The sequence below is a fragment of the Dictyostelium discoideum genome (genome assembly GCF_000004695.1).
Source record: "Dictyostelium discoideum AX4 chromosome 5 chromosome, whole genome shotgun sequence".
NCBI classification, from domain to species: domain Eukaryota; phylum Evosea; class Eumycetozoa; order Dictyosteliales; family Dictyosteliaceae; genus Dictyostelium; species Dictyostelium discoideum.
This window is the reverse complement of record NC_007091.3, coordinates 2,007,710-2,028,266: the sequence shown is the minus strand read 5'-3', so window position 1 is coordinate 2,028,266 and position 20,557 is coordinate 2,007,710. Positions and strand designations below refer to the sequence as shown.

Below are 20,557 nucleotides of genomic sequence, written 5' to 3'. Positions count from 1 at the left end.
TTTTTTTTTTATTTTTAATTTATTTTTTTTTTTTTTTTTTTTAAATTTTTTTTTTTTTTTTTTTTTTTTTTACAATTTCTATATATATCTATAAAAATTTTAAAATTTTAAATTAAATTTAAATTAAATCTATAAAATTTAAATTAAAATAAATAAAATTTAAATTCATTAAGATAAAATGCAATGGATCTATTCAATAGTGATCTACAATTAAAAAAAAATTTAATATTAAATTTTTTTTTTTTTTTTTTTTAAACAAAGAAGGTTTGAAAGACTTGTTCCAAATTTTTTTTTTTTTTTTTTTTTTTAAATTTCATAAATCATAGTAAATATACACTCATATAATATTATTTAAATTAATAAAAAAAAAAAAATTGATAATAATTTTAATAAAAAAAAAATAAAAAAAAAAAATAATAATAAAAAAATATAAAAAATAATAAAAAAAAAAAGAAATTAATTTTTTTAATAAAAAAAAAAAAAAAAAAAAAAAAAAAAAAATTCAAAAAAATTAAATTTAACTAATGTAAGTCAGTTAGTGAAAAACTGTGAAACACAGGACACATCACATTCAAATTCGAATTTTAAAATTAAAAAAAATAAAAAAAATAATAGAAAACAGTATCCAAAACTTAAAACAAATCAAAATAGTTCCCATTTTTTCTGTTTTTTTCGAAAACAAAAAATTTCAAAAAAAAAAAGTCAAATTTCCCCACAAACCTCGTGTACACAGACCTGGTTTGAGAAAAAAAAAGTTTTATAAATAATTTTTTAGTTAAATTAATTTTTTTTTTTTTTTTTTAAAAAACTATAATAAACTTTTATTTTAATAATTATTTTTAAACTTTAATTTATATTTTGTTGCATCATTAAAAATCATAAAATAAAAAAAAAAAAAAAAAAAAAATTTATATTTATAAAAAAACACAATCTTCTTAATTCAAATAAAATCTTTTAAAAAAAAAAATTATAAGAATTTTATTTCCAAATATTTTAAATTAAACTAATATTTTTTAATAATAAAAAAAAAAAAAACTTTTCCATAACACCAGTAATAATAATAATAAAAATAAAAATAATAATTTATAAAAAAAAAAAAAAAAAAACTCTAAATCTAAATCTAAATTAAAATTTAAATAAATTTAATTAAATACTTTATAAGGTACCTCTGGTAAAAAAAATTAATAATGTCAAATTTTTTCAAAAAGTTAGTTAAAAAGGATGGTACTCCAAAGAGTTCAAGAAAATCCAAATCTGAATCACCTGTTGGTAAATATGATATGAATGGCAACCAAGTTGTACCAGATACTGCAAGTAGCTACAGTGACGATAGTAATTCTCTATCCGACTCATATGATAAAAGAGGTGAACCAAACATTGGAGAACAAATCGATACATTGGATGACTACAATTTTGGTAATGAAATAGGTGATGCCGAATCCGCTCCAGAAGATAAAAAATCATTATGGAAAAAAGTTGGTGGTCTAGTTGGAAAGGATCCAATGTCTTTGGTTTCATTACCAGTCTACTTTTTTGAACCATTAACCGTTTTAGAATGTCAATTAGAACCATTACGTTTTGTAGAATTAATTGAAAAAGCTTCAACTTGTTCTGATTCAATCGATAGATTAATGTATTTAACCGCTTTTAATATTGCTGTATTTAGTTCATATACAAGAACTGGTAAATATTATTATTATTATTATTTTAATAATTTTTTAAAATTTATAAATACTAATTTATTTTTTTATTTTTCCTTCTTTTTTTTTTTTTAAAGCAAAACCATTTAATCCATTATTGGGAGAGACATTTGAATATATTGATAAACAAGGTAGATATAAATCATTTTGTGAACAAGTTTCACATCATCCACCAATTGGTATTGCTCAAACTACAAGTGAAATTTTCGATTTACAACAAGAATCATGGATTACTACAAAATTCTGGGGTAATTCATTAGATGTTTTCAGTCATGGTCAAAATCATTTATATTTAAATTCTACTGGTGAACATTTCACTTGGAAGGTTCCATCCGCAATTTGTCATAATATTATATTTGGAAAGATGTGGATAGAACACTATGGTGACTTAATAGTAGAGAATCATAACACTGGTGAGAAAGCCATTATAAATTTCCAAAAGTCTGGTTGGTTCGAAGGTACTCAAAGAAAAGTACAAGGTGAAATTCTTGATTCAAAGGGTAATGCACGTGTACATATTAATGGTAAATGGGATAAATATGTCAAAGCAAAGAAACACTCTGAAGGTCCATCTCGTAAGAGTTCTGGTGAGATTACACTTTGGGAAGCTACAATTGAACCACCCGAGAATTTCAATAAATGGAAGCATGGTAAATGGATTCAAGGCTTAAATGAAATGTCTAAAGAATATCAAGCAGTTTTACCCTCCACCGATTCAAGAGTTCGTATGGATAGAATTTACTTGGAGAGAGAAGAGAATAAACTTGCAAATAAAGAGAAAAATAAAATTGAAGAGCGTGAAAGAGAAAAAAGAAAGACTAGAGAAAGTAGAAAAGAAATTTGGAAACCAAATTATTTCTCAAAGAGAGAAGATTCAAAATATGGTTATCGTTGGGACTTTAATGGTAAATATTGGGATGAACGTGATAAAAGAGTTGACTCTGTCGTCGATAAATTCAAAAATGATCCAAACTTTGATTCAAATAAAATACCAGAGTATGATGATTCTAAATTAAATATATCCGTAAAGAGTGTCAGAAAATTCAGTAGAGATTTCACAAATTCAAGTACACCAACTCAATTAAAGAGATCTTTTAGTAAGCTAAAACTTGAAGAACAACCACAATCTCAATCTCTCCCACCAATGATCAAAGAAGAATTATCTTCATCAACTGTTGACCATGAAGAAACTTTTTACTCTGAATCAAATGAAGCAAAATTAGAATCTATTAAAGAAGATGCAAATTCTCATACTTATATTTATTCAAGTCCTACAATTGGTCATAGTGGTAGATAATAATAATAAAAATAATAATAATAATTATAATAATAATAATAATAATAATAATAGTAATAAAAATAATAATAACAATAAAACATATTTATAAAATTTTTTTAAAAATAGAATTAATAATAAAAAAAAAATTAAAAAAAAAAAAAAAAAACTATTGTAAATATAATTTAATAAACAAATAACTTTTAAAATACATTTTATTTTTATTTTTATTTTTATTTTTATTTTTTTGATAATCTAATAGTTGATAATTTAATTCTAATTGCTATTTGATTCTTTCTATATATAATTATTGAAAGTCCAATTAAAAATGCTGCGCCAACTACACTAACTACAACTGCAACTGGTATAACCCATTTTCTTTTCGTTGAACAATTGTCAATGTAATCTGGGCTAACTAGTAATGAGAAATCTAAAAAGAAAATATTAAAAATTATCATTAATAATAGTTAATTATTTTAATAGGAAAAAAAAAAAAAAAAAAACTTTACCTGGATCTATGACACACTCTGAAACACAATGGGGTAAATTAACTTGTAATATTAAAGATTCTTTATCACTTGTTGATACAACATTTGAAGTGATAAATGTAGATCTACCATCTGATAAGACACGATTAATAAATCTACCAACTAAAACTTTGTTATTCTTTTTGATTGTAACATAATTTAAAGTTGAATTTGTAACTATACCACTTGTATCAATATCTGTTGATTTGGTATTACAATTTGTGGATTCTTGATTGGCAATTGTTTTCATTTGAAGTTTTAGTGTATTTAAAGAGCTTGAATATGTATAGTTACTAATTGAAATGGTTAATTTAATAGCTCCAGATTGAATATAAAAATCAACACCTGCAAAAGATAATCTTTGATCACTATTAATTTGATCTATTATTGAAATTAATTCACAATTTGAATTTTGAATTTTTTGGGAAAAGAAAAATGTTTTACTATTTGTTACATTTTTTAATTTCCAATTGTTTTCAAGAGAATAGTTATTAACGATTTTATCATTTATATCAACTTCTAATAATTGTATAATATCTATTTCATAATTAGTTTCTTTATTTGATAAGGTAGATTTACCAGTATTTTCATCTACATCATTAGTTGTTTCTGGATGATTTCCACCTCTATAGAGACTACAATCTATTCCACTATATTCTTGGAAACATTCACATTGGCCTAGGGATGTGTTGCAAACTCCTTGATTTAAATTTGAAAAACAATTATTTGGGCAATTTTTAACGGTATTTGGTGGTAAATAGCTAAACATTGATTTACTAATCCATGAATTACCATTTTGAGTTACATTCAATAGTTTTATACCACTTCCTACTGCTTTTAATGTACAATTAATTAAACCAGCATCAATATATGTTTTATTACATATAGAACCACCAATAGTAATTGATAAATCATTATGAATTTCTCCAAATGATCCATAGAGCTGTACTGTTCCTTCGGTGTTTTCTTGAATTGGAACAACTGATGAAACATAAAACGCTATTGAAGCACATGTACCATTGGAAGTATAACAAACACCATCACAACTATCATTACATTGAATTACTGTGTTCATGATATAGGGTGTTACAGTTATTTGTTGTTTCAAATTTCCAACTTGAATGGTTGTTATTAAATCTTTTAATGACGAATCAAATAATTCATCAACTGAACAAACAATCTTTGAAAATTCTGTTGAAATTATATTACAAATTTTATTACCTATTTTTACATTTGTCTCTGAAATATTATAATTAAAGTATTCACCATTGAATGTAAATGTGGTTGAAGCAGGAAATGATTCAACTGTTTTAATTTTTGGTGGGGTTGATGATGTAAATAATGTGAAATTTGTTTCATAGAAATCATATTTAAAACTAATAAGATCTGGTATTGTTGTTCCTTGTTTTGGTGTTCCAATATAATATGTATAGTTTTTCCAAACCCAATCCACATTGTTTGGTTGTGAATTGAATCCATATCTATATAATCCTACGAAATCTCCAAACAATTTTAATAATCCATTTTCTAAAACTAAATTTAATACAACATTACAGTCTAAAAAAGGAAATGTTAAAAACAACCTAACAAATTTTAAAAAAAAAAATTAAAAATTAAAAAAACCTTACCTTGAGGTTGACTTGCATCAAATTGATTCGTAACAAATTTTGATTTTAATTCTGAACCATAATTAGGATCTTTTGGGAAGAAACAACTAAAACATTTGGGAACACTGGTAAATGAATTATTTGAGAAATCATAATCATGAAGGCCACAAAATGATTCGTCAATTGTTCCACTTAATTTATTCATTGAAATAAATCTAATTTTTCGTAATATCCAAAAGAAAATTAATAATTTACTATATTTTATTTTTTTTTTTTTTTTTTTTTTTTTATAAACTTACAAATTTTTTACATTGCTTCCAAATTGACTTAATTTACCAATTGGACCACTCATTGAATTATTTCTAAATGAAATAAATTCTACATTTATATTTTTAGGAATACTGTTAATCTTTCCATCCAAAAAATTGCTTTTTTGGTTAAACACAAAGAGTTTGTTAGAAATTAAATTTTTTTTTTTTTTTTTTTTATTTTAAAAAATACCTACAATGTTTGAATTGTTGAAGGAAAATTTGTAAATGGTATTTCGTTGTTAATGTTGAATAAATTTGAAACATTTGACATTATTCTTTTAATTGAAAATTAATATTTTTCGATTTTATATTTATTATTAAAAAAAAAAATACTTACAAAGATGTAATTTTTAAGTTACTCAAATCAATTAAATTCAAAGGTTTATCAATATAGCTTTGTATTGTTCTGTTTTTTAAAAAATATTAGTATAGAAAATAAAATTATAAAAAGCTATTCGGGTAATGTAACATACACAGATTTTAAAAGATTATTTGCTTTAGAAAATGGGAAGCTTGATATTGATCCCTCCAAAACTTTTAATGAAATGGAGCATGAATTATTGAAATGTGATACATCATTAAAATTAGACAATGAAGAAATATCAAAACCTTTACCCAATGTAATTTCACTAAAATAATTATTTAATGATTAAATTAATAAAAAGTTATATAAAAAAAAAAAAAAAAAAAAAAAAAAAAAAAAAAAAAAAAATTATTACACTTGGGATGGATTTAAAAATGTAAAAGAAGGTACGTTTAAAGAATAAATAACTAATTGGTTTAGTGGAATGTAAAAATCTACATCATTTAAAAAATAAGGATAATTATATGGTACATAGGGGTTTGTCATATACATAATAAAGGAATTCAATGATTTGATTTTTGAAAAAGATATATTGGTTTTCAATTCTTCAATTAAATTATTTATATAAATTTCTTTTGTTTGTAAAGGTACTGGTTGATTAATATAAATGTTTGCACATGAAAAGAATTGTAATCTATAACTAAACCCTGGAGATGTTGTGAATAGATCTGGAGAAATAGTTGATCCATTAAAATTTACATTGTATAAAGGGTTTTTAAAACAATTAAAATCTGTATAATATAATGGTTCAATATTTTGTTGTAGTGTTCTTTTATTATATTTTTAATTTTATTAATACAATGGAAATTCAACTTTTTTTTTTTTTTTTTTTTTTTTTTTATTATTACTATTATTTTTTATTTGTTTAGTCTTACATTGAAGTTACACTATTACCATTACATTCAATGTGATTAGTGCTACAAAAATCGTAATAACCTAAAGTGGTATCATTTTCGGTACTAATACCAGCTTTTTGAAATATATTATTTATACAGTTATAATCTTGGTTATTTAAAATTTCTCCAAATATGAAATAATTATAATATAGTAATGAAAAAATAAAAGAATAAATTAAACAATTCTTTATCATTTTACAAAAAGATTAAATACTTTTAAAAATATTGAAAAAAAAAAAAAAAAAAAAACATCAATTGAAATAAAAAAAAATGTCTTATAGGACATTGTGCTAAAAAAAAAAAAATTTTCAAATTAAAAAAAACAATTAAAATAAAAAAAACAGTTTCATTTTGATTGGTCGCAAAAATAGAAACACTTTTTTTTTTTTTTGGATTGAGATTTCGGAGGTTTTTGTGAAAGTGTGTGCGAGGTTTTCTCTGTGTAGGTTGAGATTTTTTTTTTTTTATTTTTTTTTTAATTTTTTTTATTTTTTATTTTTTTTTTTATTTTTTTTTTTATTTTTTTATTTTTTGATGGCTAATTCACTGATTGGCTAACTCTCTTCATTTTGTTTATAATTGTTTGTTGTTCTTTTCTTTTTCTAATAATGTAAATAGTTGAAATTATGGCCACAGCAGTAAAACCAACCGAACCTATTATAATACCAGCAATTTGTACTTTTGATAATTTTGAGGAAGAGGATGCACAAATTGAATTTTCATCATTTGAAGATGCGGGACTATTATCGATAAGGAGAGAGAAATCAGGATCAACCAATACACTATCACTATAAAATGGAATTGAGATACCAATAAATGTTTCAGATTTATGAGAATTTGAATCTGGATTTATTGAATCATCTAAAATACTATTATCGACAGAGATAATTTTATTATCAACAATAGCACGTTTAATAAATCTACCATATACTGAATGATCATTTACTTTTAGTTTCATAAAGTTTGAATTATCGCCATCGCTAGTATTACCAAATAATTTTGAAGAGCATATATCATCAGTTTTAGAGGATTGTAATGATGCAGACATAATCAATTGAAGATGGTTAAGATTTTGAGCGAATGAATAACTTGTAATATTAACTGTATATTTAATTGATGATGGATTCATTCTTAATGTTTGACCTGCAAATATTACTGTATCATTCTTTTCAAACCATTGTAATACTACTGTGATATTAGTTTCAACTATTTCACCAACACTATTTTTATTTGAGATTGTAGTTAAATATTTGTTTGTTGTATTATTAATTTCTGAATATACCCATTTTTCAAAATTAAATAATTTTACTTGTTTATTATTGAAATCTAATTCTCTTAATGATACTAATGAAATTAATGATCTATATAGATTATTATCCTTTGTATTATTACCTCCATTAATTGGTATTTCAGTTGTAGGGTTTGTTGTATTTGTTGATGGTTGAGGAATAACAATAACTTTTGAAGTACAATCTTCACCTAACCATGGAGTGTAGCATACGCATCCAATACCATTATTACAATAACCATTATTTCTTCCACCACATTCTGGATTACCCAAACATTTCTTTGGTGGATTTGTAGGTAAAGGAGGTGAAGTAGGTGCAGTATAATTATAATAAAATCCAATTGGATTGATGATGAATTCATTTGACTTTGTAGATTGAGTTTTAATTACAATGGTAAAGGAGTTATTGGTTGGTTTAATTCTTGCAATTAAAATTGAACTTGAATAAATCGTTGTTGTTACACATTGATTAAAACCAATATCATCAATATATCTTACCCAAACAGTACAATTCACTCCAAAACCTCTACCAAAAATCCATAAATTACCTCCAAGATTTGAAATTTTATTTGAACTTTTAATATATGGTTGATCAAGTGTAAATGTGCCATTAGTTGAGATAAAATTTGAAAAATTCATTTCAAGTAATTGTTGTGAACAAAAACCACTAAAATAACCACCATTATTTATAAAACCATACACTGATAATAAAATTCCATTTGGATATCCAAATCCAATTGGAATTTCAATTGAACATCTAAATCTTGTAGATTTATCAAAAATTGAAGTGTTTCTTGAAATACATTGAATGGTTTCATATTTTCTTGTTGAAAGATAAACAATTGGGAATTGATTTTCTTTAATACCTAAATCATCAAATGAATCAAAATCAAAATCAACTTTATTGATTAATCCAACATCCAATTGGCTTGTTGAGGAAGAAAATGATAATAATTGTGGTGGTATAGAATTTGAACCAAAAATTTCATTTTTACAAGTAATGGAAATCTTATTAATATTTGTATCATTGTAAAAATATATGAATGGATTTGTAATAGTTCTAAAAAATATAGGACCTGAATCTGATAAATCCATATATTTTATAAAGGTAGCACTATTTCCTTGAGTGTCAAAAAGTTGTACAAATTTAATTATGTAATCTTGTGTAATGCAAATAGAATTTGAAAGATAAATTTCATAATCTCCTTTCCATTTATCACCTTTAACCGCATTTGAAGGTTTAATTGTAAAGTTATATGTCGAGCTATCAATTAAACCATAAACTGAAATTACACCATAATCCAAACCATTGACACTGTCTTCAATTGTAACAAGCCATCCTAAATTACCATTTGGATTTTTAATAATATTTGTAAAAACTGGGCCTTGTATATCAATATCTTTTAATAATAAAAAAAATAAACAATATTAATATAAAATAAAATAAGACAATTGTTCTTTTTTGTAAATAACTAAAATAAAACTCACTTAATGGATATACATATAGTTGATAACTATTTGGTAAAGATGGACTATATATATGAACTTTGTTTGAAAATGATAATACAAAATCTAATCTTCCTGGAATTGTATTTGCAGGTATATTAAAACGAATTTGGAATTGATTATTTACTGAATCAAACTCTGCAAAATAATATTGTTTTAGTTGAGCGTCATTTAAACTACCACCTGCTCCAAAATAACTATCATAGGTTAAATCTCTTAAAGATTTCGAATCTATTAGATTTAAACCAATAGTTTGATCTTTATAATCATTAATATTTGTAAAATTTAAAAACATAATATTTGAAATTGTTTGATTTGTTGCTGAAATATTATTATAAAAGAAAGAAATATTTTTCAAATCTTTAATGTAATTGAAATCTAATTAAAAAATAAATAAATAAATAATTATTTTAAATTTAATATTTTTTAAATAATAATTAAATAATTTAATATCTATTTAATGTAAATTACATACTCTTAAATTTTGTTTTTGGTAAATTTATAGTTTCTGATGGATAATTAATTGAGAATAAATCACCAAAATAAAACAAATGAAAGCTGTCACATAAAGTGACCAATGTAATTTTTTCATATTGTTCAATCAACCCATTAAGTGTAAATTCCCAAATTCCATTATATATTGTACCACTAATTAAATGTTCATGATTTATAATAATTTTAATTTGTTCAATTGGATCAATAGAAAAGAAATTCACACCCCATTGTGATTTTATATTAATTCTTACTATAAATTTGAATTTACCAATATCAATCGTTTGAAAATTTATTATTTCAGGAAAATCATAATTTGTGACTTGTAAGAAAAAAAATAAATTAGTAAAAAGGTTAATTTCAATATTAAAAAAGATTAAAAATAATTTATTTACCTATATTAACAGGTATAATATTGGCTAATTTCATCTCTTGACCAGTAATAGGATCTTTAAAAATCAAAGTAAATTCATCTGCTAAATATAATGATGATAACTTTGAAACATTCATATGGTAATAACTGTTATTACCCCACACAAATCCAAATGGAAATGGTAAACTAACTCCTATTTCTTCTGAGGAACGTTGTTGAAAACTGTAATAAAAATATTTAGAACTATAATTTTTTAAACCAAAATAACCTCCACTGTAAATATTTAACAGTGAACTGTTATCATAATAGTGGGATAATGTTGCAGCGCCATCATTAATACTACCTCCATATATAACTATATAAAAAAGTGTTAATTTTAATTTTTTAATAAAAAAAAAATAAATAAATAAATAAATAAATAAATAAATAAATAAATAAATAAATAAATAAATAATTAAAATAAAATTTTTTAAAAAAAAGCTAACTTACCATTTGTTAAAAGAGAATTAACAAAACCTTTTGTAAAACCATTATTATTATTTGGGTAGGATAATGAATAATTTATATTTTGAAGAGATGGAAAAGTTAAAACGGTGTATGTTAAATTACCAGGTATACCAAATAATGGCTTTGCCATTAAGTGCAATGAACCTTGCATATCCCAAAAAAATAATTGAGTTTGTAATGCTTTTGAAGTTGATTTGAAAGTTGTTAATGGCCCATGTTGAAAACCCATCTCTGAATAAAATTCATTTGTTGGACGTAACTGAATATCTACAATCTCTTGAGAATCTATTTCTGGTATAGATTCTATATAGAATTGGAATTTTAAAAAAAAAAAAAAAAAGTTATTTAAAAATTATAATATTATTTATTTATTCTAGTTTTTCAAAACATTTACCATTATAATCATTAAAAAAAATAGATATCATTGTTGACCCTGGAAATAAAATATCAACTCTCCATGGATTCGTTTGAGAGTTAATATATGCAATTGTTTTGAATTTAACTAAATAATAATAATTTCCTAAACTTGAAATTGAATATAAATTCTGATCATATGATAATTCCAAAGGATATATTAAACCATCTAATTTAAAAAATGATGCAAAATTTGTATACTCTGAAAAATATAATTTATTTGTTTCAACATTTATTTTTGATTTATCAATTTCTAAAAAATAAAATTTAAATTATTAAAAAAAAGTAAAATTAATATCACATTTTATATTAAAAAATACAATAAAATAAAATAAAATAAAATTAAAAAATACCTATACAACTATAATTATAGGAGATTTCTCCCCAAGGATTTACACCTAAAGATATAAAATAATTCCCATATTCACTAATAAAACTAACAGTGAATAAAGAAGCTGTTTCATTATTTGAGGCTAATACAATATTTGGATATATTATATTATTTCCATCGAAATCTAATGAGTCAGGAGGAAGTTGTCCTGATACTAAAATTTTAATAAAATATTTGCATTGGTCATCATTTGATGTTGGAGGATATGTATTTAATGTAGATGGATCTGTATAGTCTAAAAAAACATAGGATCTTTGAGATAAACAAAAATTGTTTATCCAAAATATTAAAAATATTAATAATGACTTTAAAATTTGTTTCATATTAGTTTGGTATTTTTTGGATAATAGGTGATTTTTTTTTTTTTTTTTTTTTTCTTTTTTTTTATTTTTTTTTTTTTTTTTTTAGATATTAAATAAAAAAGAAAATAAAAAAAATAGTAAAAAATTAAAAACAAGAAAAATCATTTTAAAAAAATAAACAAAAATAATACCAATTAATATGGTTCTGTCTACCAAAAAAAAAAAAAAATATTAGAAAAAAAAAAAAAATTTAGATTTTTATTAAATATCTAAATATTATTGAAAAATAAAGAGATTCGAGTATGACGATAATATGATTTTTTTTTATATTTTTTTTTTTTCTTTTGATTTTGACTATGAGAAAGATATTTTTGATTAAATCAAAAAGAAAAAAAAAAAATAAAAAAAAAAATAAAAAAAAGATATTTTTTTTTTTTTTTTAATTGGTTTTGAATTTGTATAGGCTAAAAAAAATTTTTTAATGGGTTAATAATTTTTATTAAAAATAAAATAAAAAATTTTTTTGGGGGCAATTATAATAAAAGTTTAATTTTTATTGTTATCATAATATTATTTTTTTTTATTTTTAATTTTTTATTTTCTAATTTTTTATTTTTTTTATTTTTAATTTTTTATTTTTAGATTTCTTTTTTTTTTTTTTTTCAATCACCCCCAGAAGTTCCATTTTTATTCATTGATGATAATTTATTATTCATATCATTTAAATATTTTCTTTCTTTTCTACCTTGAATAATTGCATATGATGCAATAAATACTAATATAGCAGCAAATGCAACCGAACCAATTATAATGCCAGCTAATTGAGCACTAGATAATTTTGAAGAAGATGTGCAAATTGAATTTTCATCATTTGAAGATGAAGGATTAGAATCGACTAAAACTGAAAAATCAGGATCAACCAATACATTATAGTTATAAAATGGAATTGAGATACCAATAAAAGTTTCAGATGTATGAGAATTTGAATTTGTATCCGTTGAATAATCATCTAATATATTATTATCGACAGAGATAATTTTATTATCAACAATTGCACGTTTAATAAATCTACCATATACTGAATGATCATTTACTTTTAGTTTCATAAAGTTTGAATTATCGCCATCGCTAGTATTACCAAATAATTTTGAAGAGCATATATCATCAGTTTTAGAGGATTGTAATGATGCAGACATAATCAATTGAAGATGGTTAAGATTTTGAGCGAATGAATAACTTGTAATATTAACTGTATATTTAATTGATGATGGATTCATTCTTAATGTTTGACCTGCAAATATTACTGTATCATTCTTTTCAAACCATTGTAATACTACTGTGATATTCGTTTCAACTATTTCACCAACACTATTTTTATTTGAGATTGTAGTTAAATATTTGTTTGTTGTATTATTAATTTCTGAATATACCCATTTTTCAAAATTAAATAATTTTACTTGTTTATTATTGAAATCTAATTCTCTTAATGATACTAATGAAATTAATGATCTATATAGATTATTTTGAGTTGAATCTGTAACATTAATTGGTATATCAGTTGTAGGGTTTGTTGTATTAATCGATGGCTGAGGAATAACAATAACTTTTGAAGTGCAATCTTCACCTACCCATGGAGTGTAGCATACGCATCCAATACCATTATTACAATAACCATTATTTACACCACCACATTCTGGATTACCCAAACATTTCTTTGGTGGATTTGTAGGTAAAGGTGATGTAGATGATGGATCTGTATAATTAAAATTGAAAAGAATTGGATTAATTATAAATTCATTTGAAATTTTTGAAGATGATTTAACTATTACTACAAATGGTTGATTTGTTGATCTAACATTTTCAATTGAAATAGCACTTGAATAAATTAAATTAGTTTGTTGTTGTGTAAATGAAGTGAAACCATTATCTTTAAATTTAATCTCAACAATTGAATCAATTGCAAAACCTCTTCCATAAATCCATAAAGTACCACCTTGATTGGAAAATTTATTTGAACTTTTAATATATGGTTGATTAATTGTATAGGTTTGATTAGTTGATATGAAACTTGCAAAATTCATTTCAAGTAATTGTTGAGAACAATAGCCACTATAAAAACCACCATTATTTATAAAACCATAAACAGATACTAAAATTCCATTTGGATATCCAAATCCAATTGGAATTTCAATTGAACATTTAAATTGATTTGTTAATTTTGAAGTTAAATTTGAAACACATTCAATTATATCAAGTTTACTAGTTGTTAAATAAACTATTGGATATTGGTAATCTTTAATTCCAAGCAAATCATTTACTTGGAAATTAAAATCAACGGTATTAATCAAACCTACATCAATTGAACTTTTTGATATTGTGAATGATATTAATGAAGGTGGTGATTCTGAACTAATTACCTCATTTGGACATGTATAATTAATTTTAATAATATTTATATCATTCATAAAATTAATAAATGGATTTGTCAATGTTTTAACAATTGTTGAACCATCTCTTGTTCTTAAATATTTTATAAATGTAGCGCTATTACCTTGACTATCAAAAAGCTCAACAAATTTAATCATATATTGTTGAGAAATACATTTTGATACTGAATCATATGGAATAAATATTTCATAATCTCCTTTCCATTTATTACCATTAATTGCATTTGATGGTTTTATTGTGAAATTGTATGTTGAACTATCCAATAAACCAAATATTGAAATGATACCATAATCTAAACCATTTATTGAATCTTCAATAGTAACAATCCATCCAAATTTACCATTTGGATTTTTAATAATATTTGTGAAAATTGGTCCTTGAATATCAATTACTTTTTAATAATAAAATAATAAAAATTGAATTAATAAATTATTGAAAAAAAAAAAAAATAAAAAAAAAAAAATAAAAAAAAAAAAAAAACTTACATGATGAAGTAATATTTAATTGGAAATTATTAGGTAGAGATGGACTATATATACGTAATGATTGAGAAAATGCTAATATGAAATCTAACTTTCCAGGTAAAATATTTGCTGGAATATTAAATTTAACTTGGAATCTATTATTAATTGGGTCAAAATCTGAAAAATAATATTTACTTCCAAAAATGTTTTTATCAAAATTTCCAACTAAAGAACCATCGAAATTTTCATCCCTTAATGATTTTGAATCCAATAAATATAAACCAATAGTTTGATATTTATATTTTTCAATATTTGTAAAGTTTATATACATAATATTTGAAACCATTTGATTAGTTACATTTACATTATTATACAAGAATGATATATCACTTAAATCATTACTATAATTAAATCCTAAATAAAAATAATAATAAACATTATTAATAAATATTAAAGTAGTGATGGTGTGGTTATGGTGATGACGATGGAGGTGGTGGTATAGTTACAAGAATTAATATATATGAAATAATTACCATTAAATTTAATTTTAGAAATTGTTATAATTTGTTTTGGATTTATTATTGAAAAAGGTTCACCACAATTAATTTCTTTAATTTGACCAGATTGTGAAATGATTTTAATTCTATCCAAAGTTATTTCTTCACCAAAATATATATATTCCCAAACTCCATTATAAATTGTACCTGATACTAAATTTTCATTGCCAATAAATGTTGGTCTAAATGTTGGAATTGATATCAAAGAAATACCATAATATGAAACAACATGAAATCTTAATAAAAATTTAAATTCATTTAAATAAATTGATTCAAAAGAAATTATTTCACAAGTTAATGAATTATTTACAACTTTTTTATAAAATAAAAATTTTTGGTTAGTTTATCTATAATAATTTAAATAATAATAATAATAATAATAATAATAATAATAATAATAATAATAATAATAATAATAATAATAATAATAATAATAATAATAATAATAATAATAATTACTATTTAGAGATGGAATTTTTTGATAAGAAACCGAGGTTCCCGAAACTGGTTCATGTATTGATAGAATAAATCCACTACCAAAACCAAATGGTAATAATGTAGTAAAATTCATTTTGTATACATTATTATTTCCATTTACAAATCCAAATGGAAATGTTAAACCATTGACTATGGTATATGAATTATCCGTTCCTAAATAATTACCAGAAAAAAAGTAACATTTTGAATCATAATTGAATAAATCTGATAACTCAAATGTGAATATTTGATTATTATAAATAAAAGTCTTTTGAAAACTGTTGTTTATGTTGGACCCTGTGTCAACTATAAGTAATTACTTATTAATACCTTTTTATTTTAAATAAAGAAAAAAAATAAAATAAAATAAAATAAAAATAAAAGATAACTTACTATTTGTTATTAATTCAGTGATAAAAATATTTTTAAAAGTGTTGTCTGGAATTTGATAAAACAAAGAGATGTTTTGAGGAACAGTTGTCTGTACTGTTGAAGCAATATATGTCAAGTTTCCTGGTGTTCCATAAATTGGTTTGGCTAAGAATAAAAAAGATGATTGAGATAGTAAAAACACTTGTGGAATTGGTTTTGAAAAAACTGATCTAAAAGTAACCAATGGATCGTGTTTAAATGCAATTTCAGTATAATTTTTAGTTTCTGGGTATAATTTAAAGTCACTAATTATGTCACTATATAATGTTGATGTAGATACTATAATTTTTAAAAAAATAAAAAAAAAAAAAAATCAGTTAGTATTTTTTTTTTTTTTTTTTTTTTTTTTTTTTTTTTTTTGATAAACTAATGTCAGTTATTAATAATTCTTACTAAAAAAATTTAAAGAAAAATCAAGTGATTCATCATTTGGGAACAAAATTGAAATTAATAAATCATTTGATTCATATAAAAAATAATTTGAATTTATTGTTAATAAATAATAATAATTATCCATCGGTGTTATTGAATAAAGGCCATAGGCGTGTACCAAAATTAATGGATATTGAAGACCTTTAACTTTAAAGACAGTAGCAAAACTAGTATATTCTGTATAAAAAACTGGTGTTTGATATTCTATTGATAAATCTGTAATATTAATTTCTTTTTTTGTTTAAAAAAAAAAAAAAAAAATTAAAAATTAAATTTTGGAAATGAATAATTAATAAATTAAAAAAAAAAAAAAAAAGAAAAAAGAAAGATAATAATAATAATAATAAAAATCTATACTTTTACAAGAACAATTATAAATTATATTATTATATGAATCGTCAACAAAAAATGTGGCTTCCAAATCACCAAATTCAAAAGTTAACAAAACTGAATAAAAAACAGTTGTTAGGTTTCTTGAGATAACATTTTGAGAAATTGAAGGACTTGGACCTTTTGACATAAAATTTATTATTTCTGGTGGACCATTAGGGTTATTTTCAGTATAGGCCATAAAAAAAACGTTAACATTACATTGATCCATTTGTGAATTTATTGCATATGTATTTAATTTTGAATGATCTGTAAAATCAAAATATTGATAATTTTGGCAATTACAAAAATTTAAAATTAAAATTATTAAAAAAATAATAAATGAATATTTAGCATTATTATTCATTTTATTGCAATTAATTTTTTTTTTTTAAAATTAATTTATTTTATTATTTTTATTATTATTATTTGTATTATTATTTGTATTATTATTCGAATTATTAAATTATTATATTGAACTTTTTTAATTTAAATTATGTTAAGAAAAAAAAAAAATCTAAAAAGTATAAAAAAAAATAAAAGAATAAAATTCTAAATAAAATTTTGATTAATTTTTTTTTTTTTTTTTTTTTAATATATTCGATGGTGAATTTAATTTATTTAAAGATTGCCCCCTCACATTCATAGTAAAATATTAAAATTATACAATTAATTCTTTTAAAAAAAAAAAAAAAAAAAAAAAATATCTTATTTTTTGTTAAACTCCTAAAAAAATATCCTAAATATTTTTTCAGGGTTAGAATGTATTAAAAAAGGAGTTTTTTTTTTTTTTAACATCCCATAATTTCTCAAAATTTGTAAAATATATTACAATGATCTTTCATAAATGGGGAAATATCAAGAAAAACAATTTTTTATATAAAGATTTTTTTTTTTTTTGAAAATTCTAATCATTTTTTTTTTTCAATAAAAAAATATCTTCTCTGAACTTTTTTTGAAGAAAAGAAATAAAAAGAATGTTGCAAATATTGTGTCACTTTTTACTATTAAAAAAAAAAAAAAATTATTTAATATGATGACGTATACATTTACTTAAATTTTTAGGTTTTTTTTATTTTAAAAATAAAATATTATAAAATTTTAATAAAAGCAATGATAAATTTTAAATTTTATTTTACAAAAAAAAAGATATTTTCTCTTTAAAACTATTTTAAATTATTTTAAAACAACCTTATTTTAATTTTTTTTTTTTTTTTTTTTTTTTTTTTTTTTTTTTTTTTTTTTTTTTTAAAAAAAGATTAATTTTATTTTAATATTTTACTATGAATGTGAGGGGGTCAATTTTTAAATAAATTATTCTATTTTAAAAATTTCTAATCCTTTAAATAGAAATTTTAGTTTTAATAAAATAGTTTCCATATTTAAATTTTTTTTTTTTTTTTTTTTCTATTTTAAAAATTTCTACTTAAAAGAATTTTAAAAAAAACAAATAAAAAAATAATAAAATAAAAAAGTAATAAAATGATTAAAAAAAAAAAAATTTATTATATTTATATAAGTTGTTTTAATAAATTGAAATTGATTCTTTTAATTTAATTAAACTTTTATCGGTATCAATTGACATTTGTTTAATTATGAAATATCTAACCATAGACTCAGCATCGACTAGAATGTCTTCCAAATCCATTCTATTTGCTTTTTCATTGATTAATTTCAAGATTTGATCAAAAGCCATATTTTCATCTAAAATTTGATTTCTTTCTTTGATTAAAATTGATAGACACATAAAGATTGGTAAATTCTTTGTCATATAATTACTCCAAAGTATTTCCCAAAGTGTGAGTACATCATGAAATGGGAATTCCCTCTTGAAACAAATTAAAACCGATTGAAAGAAAAAGTACATATTACCACCATTATTTGCCTCTAAATGAGTGTAAAGTTCCAAATCGATGAATTTCAATAACTTTGAAAGTGTAGATAATTGATGATGCATACCATTTTGATCCTTATGAAAATTACTCTCCAATCTATCCATTAAACCTTTGAAACACCAAAAACATTCCACCTCTTTTGAGACACCACCCATAACCGAGATGATTGGTGAGAGTAAATCACTCATACCTTGAACATAACCAATATCGAAATTAAAGAAAGAATAAGTCAAGAGGACATCCCTCATTAGACGTAGATTCTCATTGCTATCGATATCATCCTCACCCTGAATAAACATTGGATGCAAACGATCGGTTCTAATAACATCCTTTTGAATTAACAATTTTCTAGATTGATACTTTGAGAATCTACTCTCTTGTTCACAAGATATCGATTCCCATTGTCTTTTAACGGTTTGATATTGTTGAGTTTTTTCATATTTTACAACCTCTCTTGAGGAATAAGTCGAATCGAATGAATAAACTCCCAATAGGAATGGCCAAACCTCTTGACGAATTGATTCTTCAATACCACCATAGAATATCTTTTTCAATAGAATCTGTTGATTCGCTAAACAAATTCTACCTTCATCATCGAAATAGGAATACCATTCACTTGGTGACATTGGATTACACTCTCTTCTATTGGCTCCCAACTCTATGGAGAAATTTAATGATGATATATTGAATGGTGTAAAATAATCACTTGATGCATTCAATGACGATCCACTCTCATTCAATATATCAAAATATTGATTATTTGCATTTTGTGGTGATAAATTTGAACCAATTGATGATTTTGATCCAATTAAATTTCTAAAATGATTATCAATTCTTTTTGCTGGTTCTTCAAAAATATCTATAATTAAATAAATATTTAATATATTGTTTTTTTTTTTTTTTTTTTTTTTTTTTTTTTTTTTTTCAAAAATAAATTATTATTAAACACTTACTTTTTTGAGCAGATTTTGCTAATTGTGTTACTTTTGCAAAATTATCAAAAATACTTGATGAAATTTCACGTTTTAATGCTCTTTTATTTGTTGGTGATGTTGATAATGATCCAGTGTTTGCATTGTTATTTGAATTGTTATTACTATTTGTATTATTACTATTATTTTCATTATCACTACCACCACTAGCTGATAAGAATTTAGAAGATGGTGATGGTATTGGTGATGTTATATTACTACTATTATTATTATTACTACCATTATTATTACCTGATTTTTCAATTGGAATTGGTGATGTTGAAGCTGATGGTGATGTTGATCTTGATAATATTGATGAAAATGATAATCCATTTGTTGATTTACTAAGTGATGATGATACACTACTATTATTATTATTGTTGTTGTTGTTATTATTATTATTACTTCCAATATTAATAAAAGATGATGATTTATTTGAAGTTGGACTTATTGAAGTTGTATGTGAAGAAGAGGGTGGTGATGATAATACAGAAATTTCTTGTGCTTTTTTTAATTGATTAGTTGATGATAATAATGAATATCTATCTTCTTTTTCTT

General features: G+C 22.3%; 5 protein-coding genes across 5 annotated transcripts in view; 1 reads left to right on the top strand and 4 right to left on the bottom strand.

The window, feature by feature from the left end:
* Positions 1 to 1,187: 1,187 nt before the first annotated feature.
* osbK (oxysterol binding family protein, member 11) lies at positions 1,188 to 2,997 on the top strand (the record flags this gene model as incomplete). The annotated part of the gene is made up of 2 exons (XM_631448.1): positions 1,188 to 1,683; positions 1,778 to 2,997. The coding sequence occupies 2 exons, from the start codon at positions 1,188 to 1,190 to the stop codon at positions 2,995 to 2,997; spliced, it is 1,716 nt and encodes a 571-aa protein (XP_636540.1).
* Positions 2,998 to 3,215: 218 nt separating this feature from the next.
* DDB_G0288869 (EGF-like domain-containing protein) lies at positions 3,216 to 6,875 on the bottom strand (the record flags this gene model as incomplete). The annotated part of the gene is made up of 9 exons (XM_631447.2): positions 3,216 to 3,406; positions 3,486 to 5,060; positions 5,132 to 5,325; positions 5,410 to 5,538; positions 5,616 to 5,696; positions 5,759 to 5,827; positions 5,895 to 6,050; positions 6,141 to 6,554; positions 6,661 to 6,875. 9 exons carry the CDS (start codon positions 6,873 to 6,875, stop codon positions 3,216 to 3,218), a joined length of 3,024 nt encoding a protein of 1,007 aa, XP_636539.2.
* A 344-nt stretch (positions 6,876 to 7,219) lies between these two features.
* DDB_G0288815 (EGF-like domain-containing protein) lies at positions 7,220 to 11,975 on the bottom strand (the record flags this gene model as incomplete). Its single annotated transcript, XM_631446.2, has 7 exons — positions 7,220 to 9,369; positions 9,458 to 9,853; positions 9,951 to 10,289; positions 10,363 to 10,695; positions 10,830 to 11,150; positions 11,242 to 11,514; positions 11,615 to 11,975. 7 exons carry the CDS (start codon positions 11,973 to 11,975, stop codon positions 7,220 to 7,222), a joined length of 4,173 nt encoding a protein of 1,390 aa, XP_636538.2.
* A 641-nt stretch (positions 11,976 to 12,616) lies between these two features.
* Positions 12,617 to 17,500, bottom strand: DDB_G0288813 (EGF-like domain-containing protein; the record flags this gene model as incomplete). The annotated part of the gene is made up of 7 exons (XM_631445.2): positions 12,617 to 14,793; positions 14,888 to 15,280; positions 15,400 to 15,735; positions 15,883 to 16,206; positions 16,294 to 16,611; positions 16,726 to 16,995; positions 17,122 to 17,500. 7 exons carry the CDS (start codon positions 17,498 to 17,500, stop codon positions 12,617 to 12,619), a joined length of 4,197 nt encoding a protein of 1,398 aa, XP_636537.2.
* A 1,158-nt stretch (positions 17,501 to 18,658) lies between these two features.
* The window catches only part of DDB_G0288811 (RabGAP/TBC domain-containing protein), a gene marked incomplete at both ends in the record, with an annotated part of 2,803 nt that continues 904 nt past the window's right edge, over positions 18,659 to 20,557 (bottom strand). The window contains 2 exons of the mRNA XM_631444.1: positions 18,659 to 19,887; positions 19,982 to 20,557. The exon at positions 19,982 to 20,557 is cut by the window's right edge and continues 248 nt beyond it. Coding sequence (XP_636536.1) covers positions 18,659 to 19,887; positions 19,982 to 20,557 — 1,805 coding nt within the window. The remainder of the gene's footprint in view (positions 19,888 to 19,981) is intronic.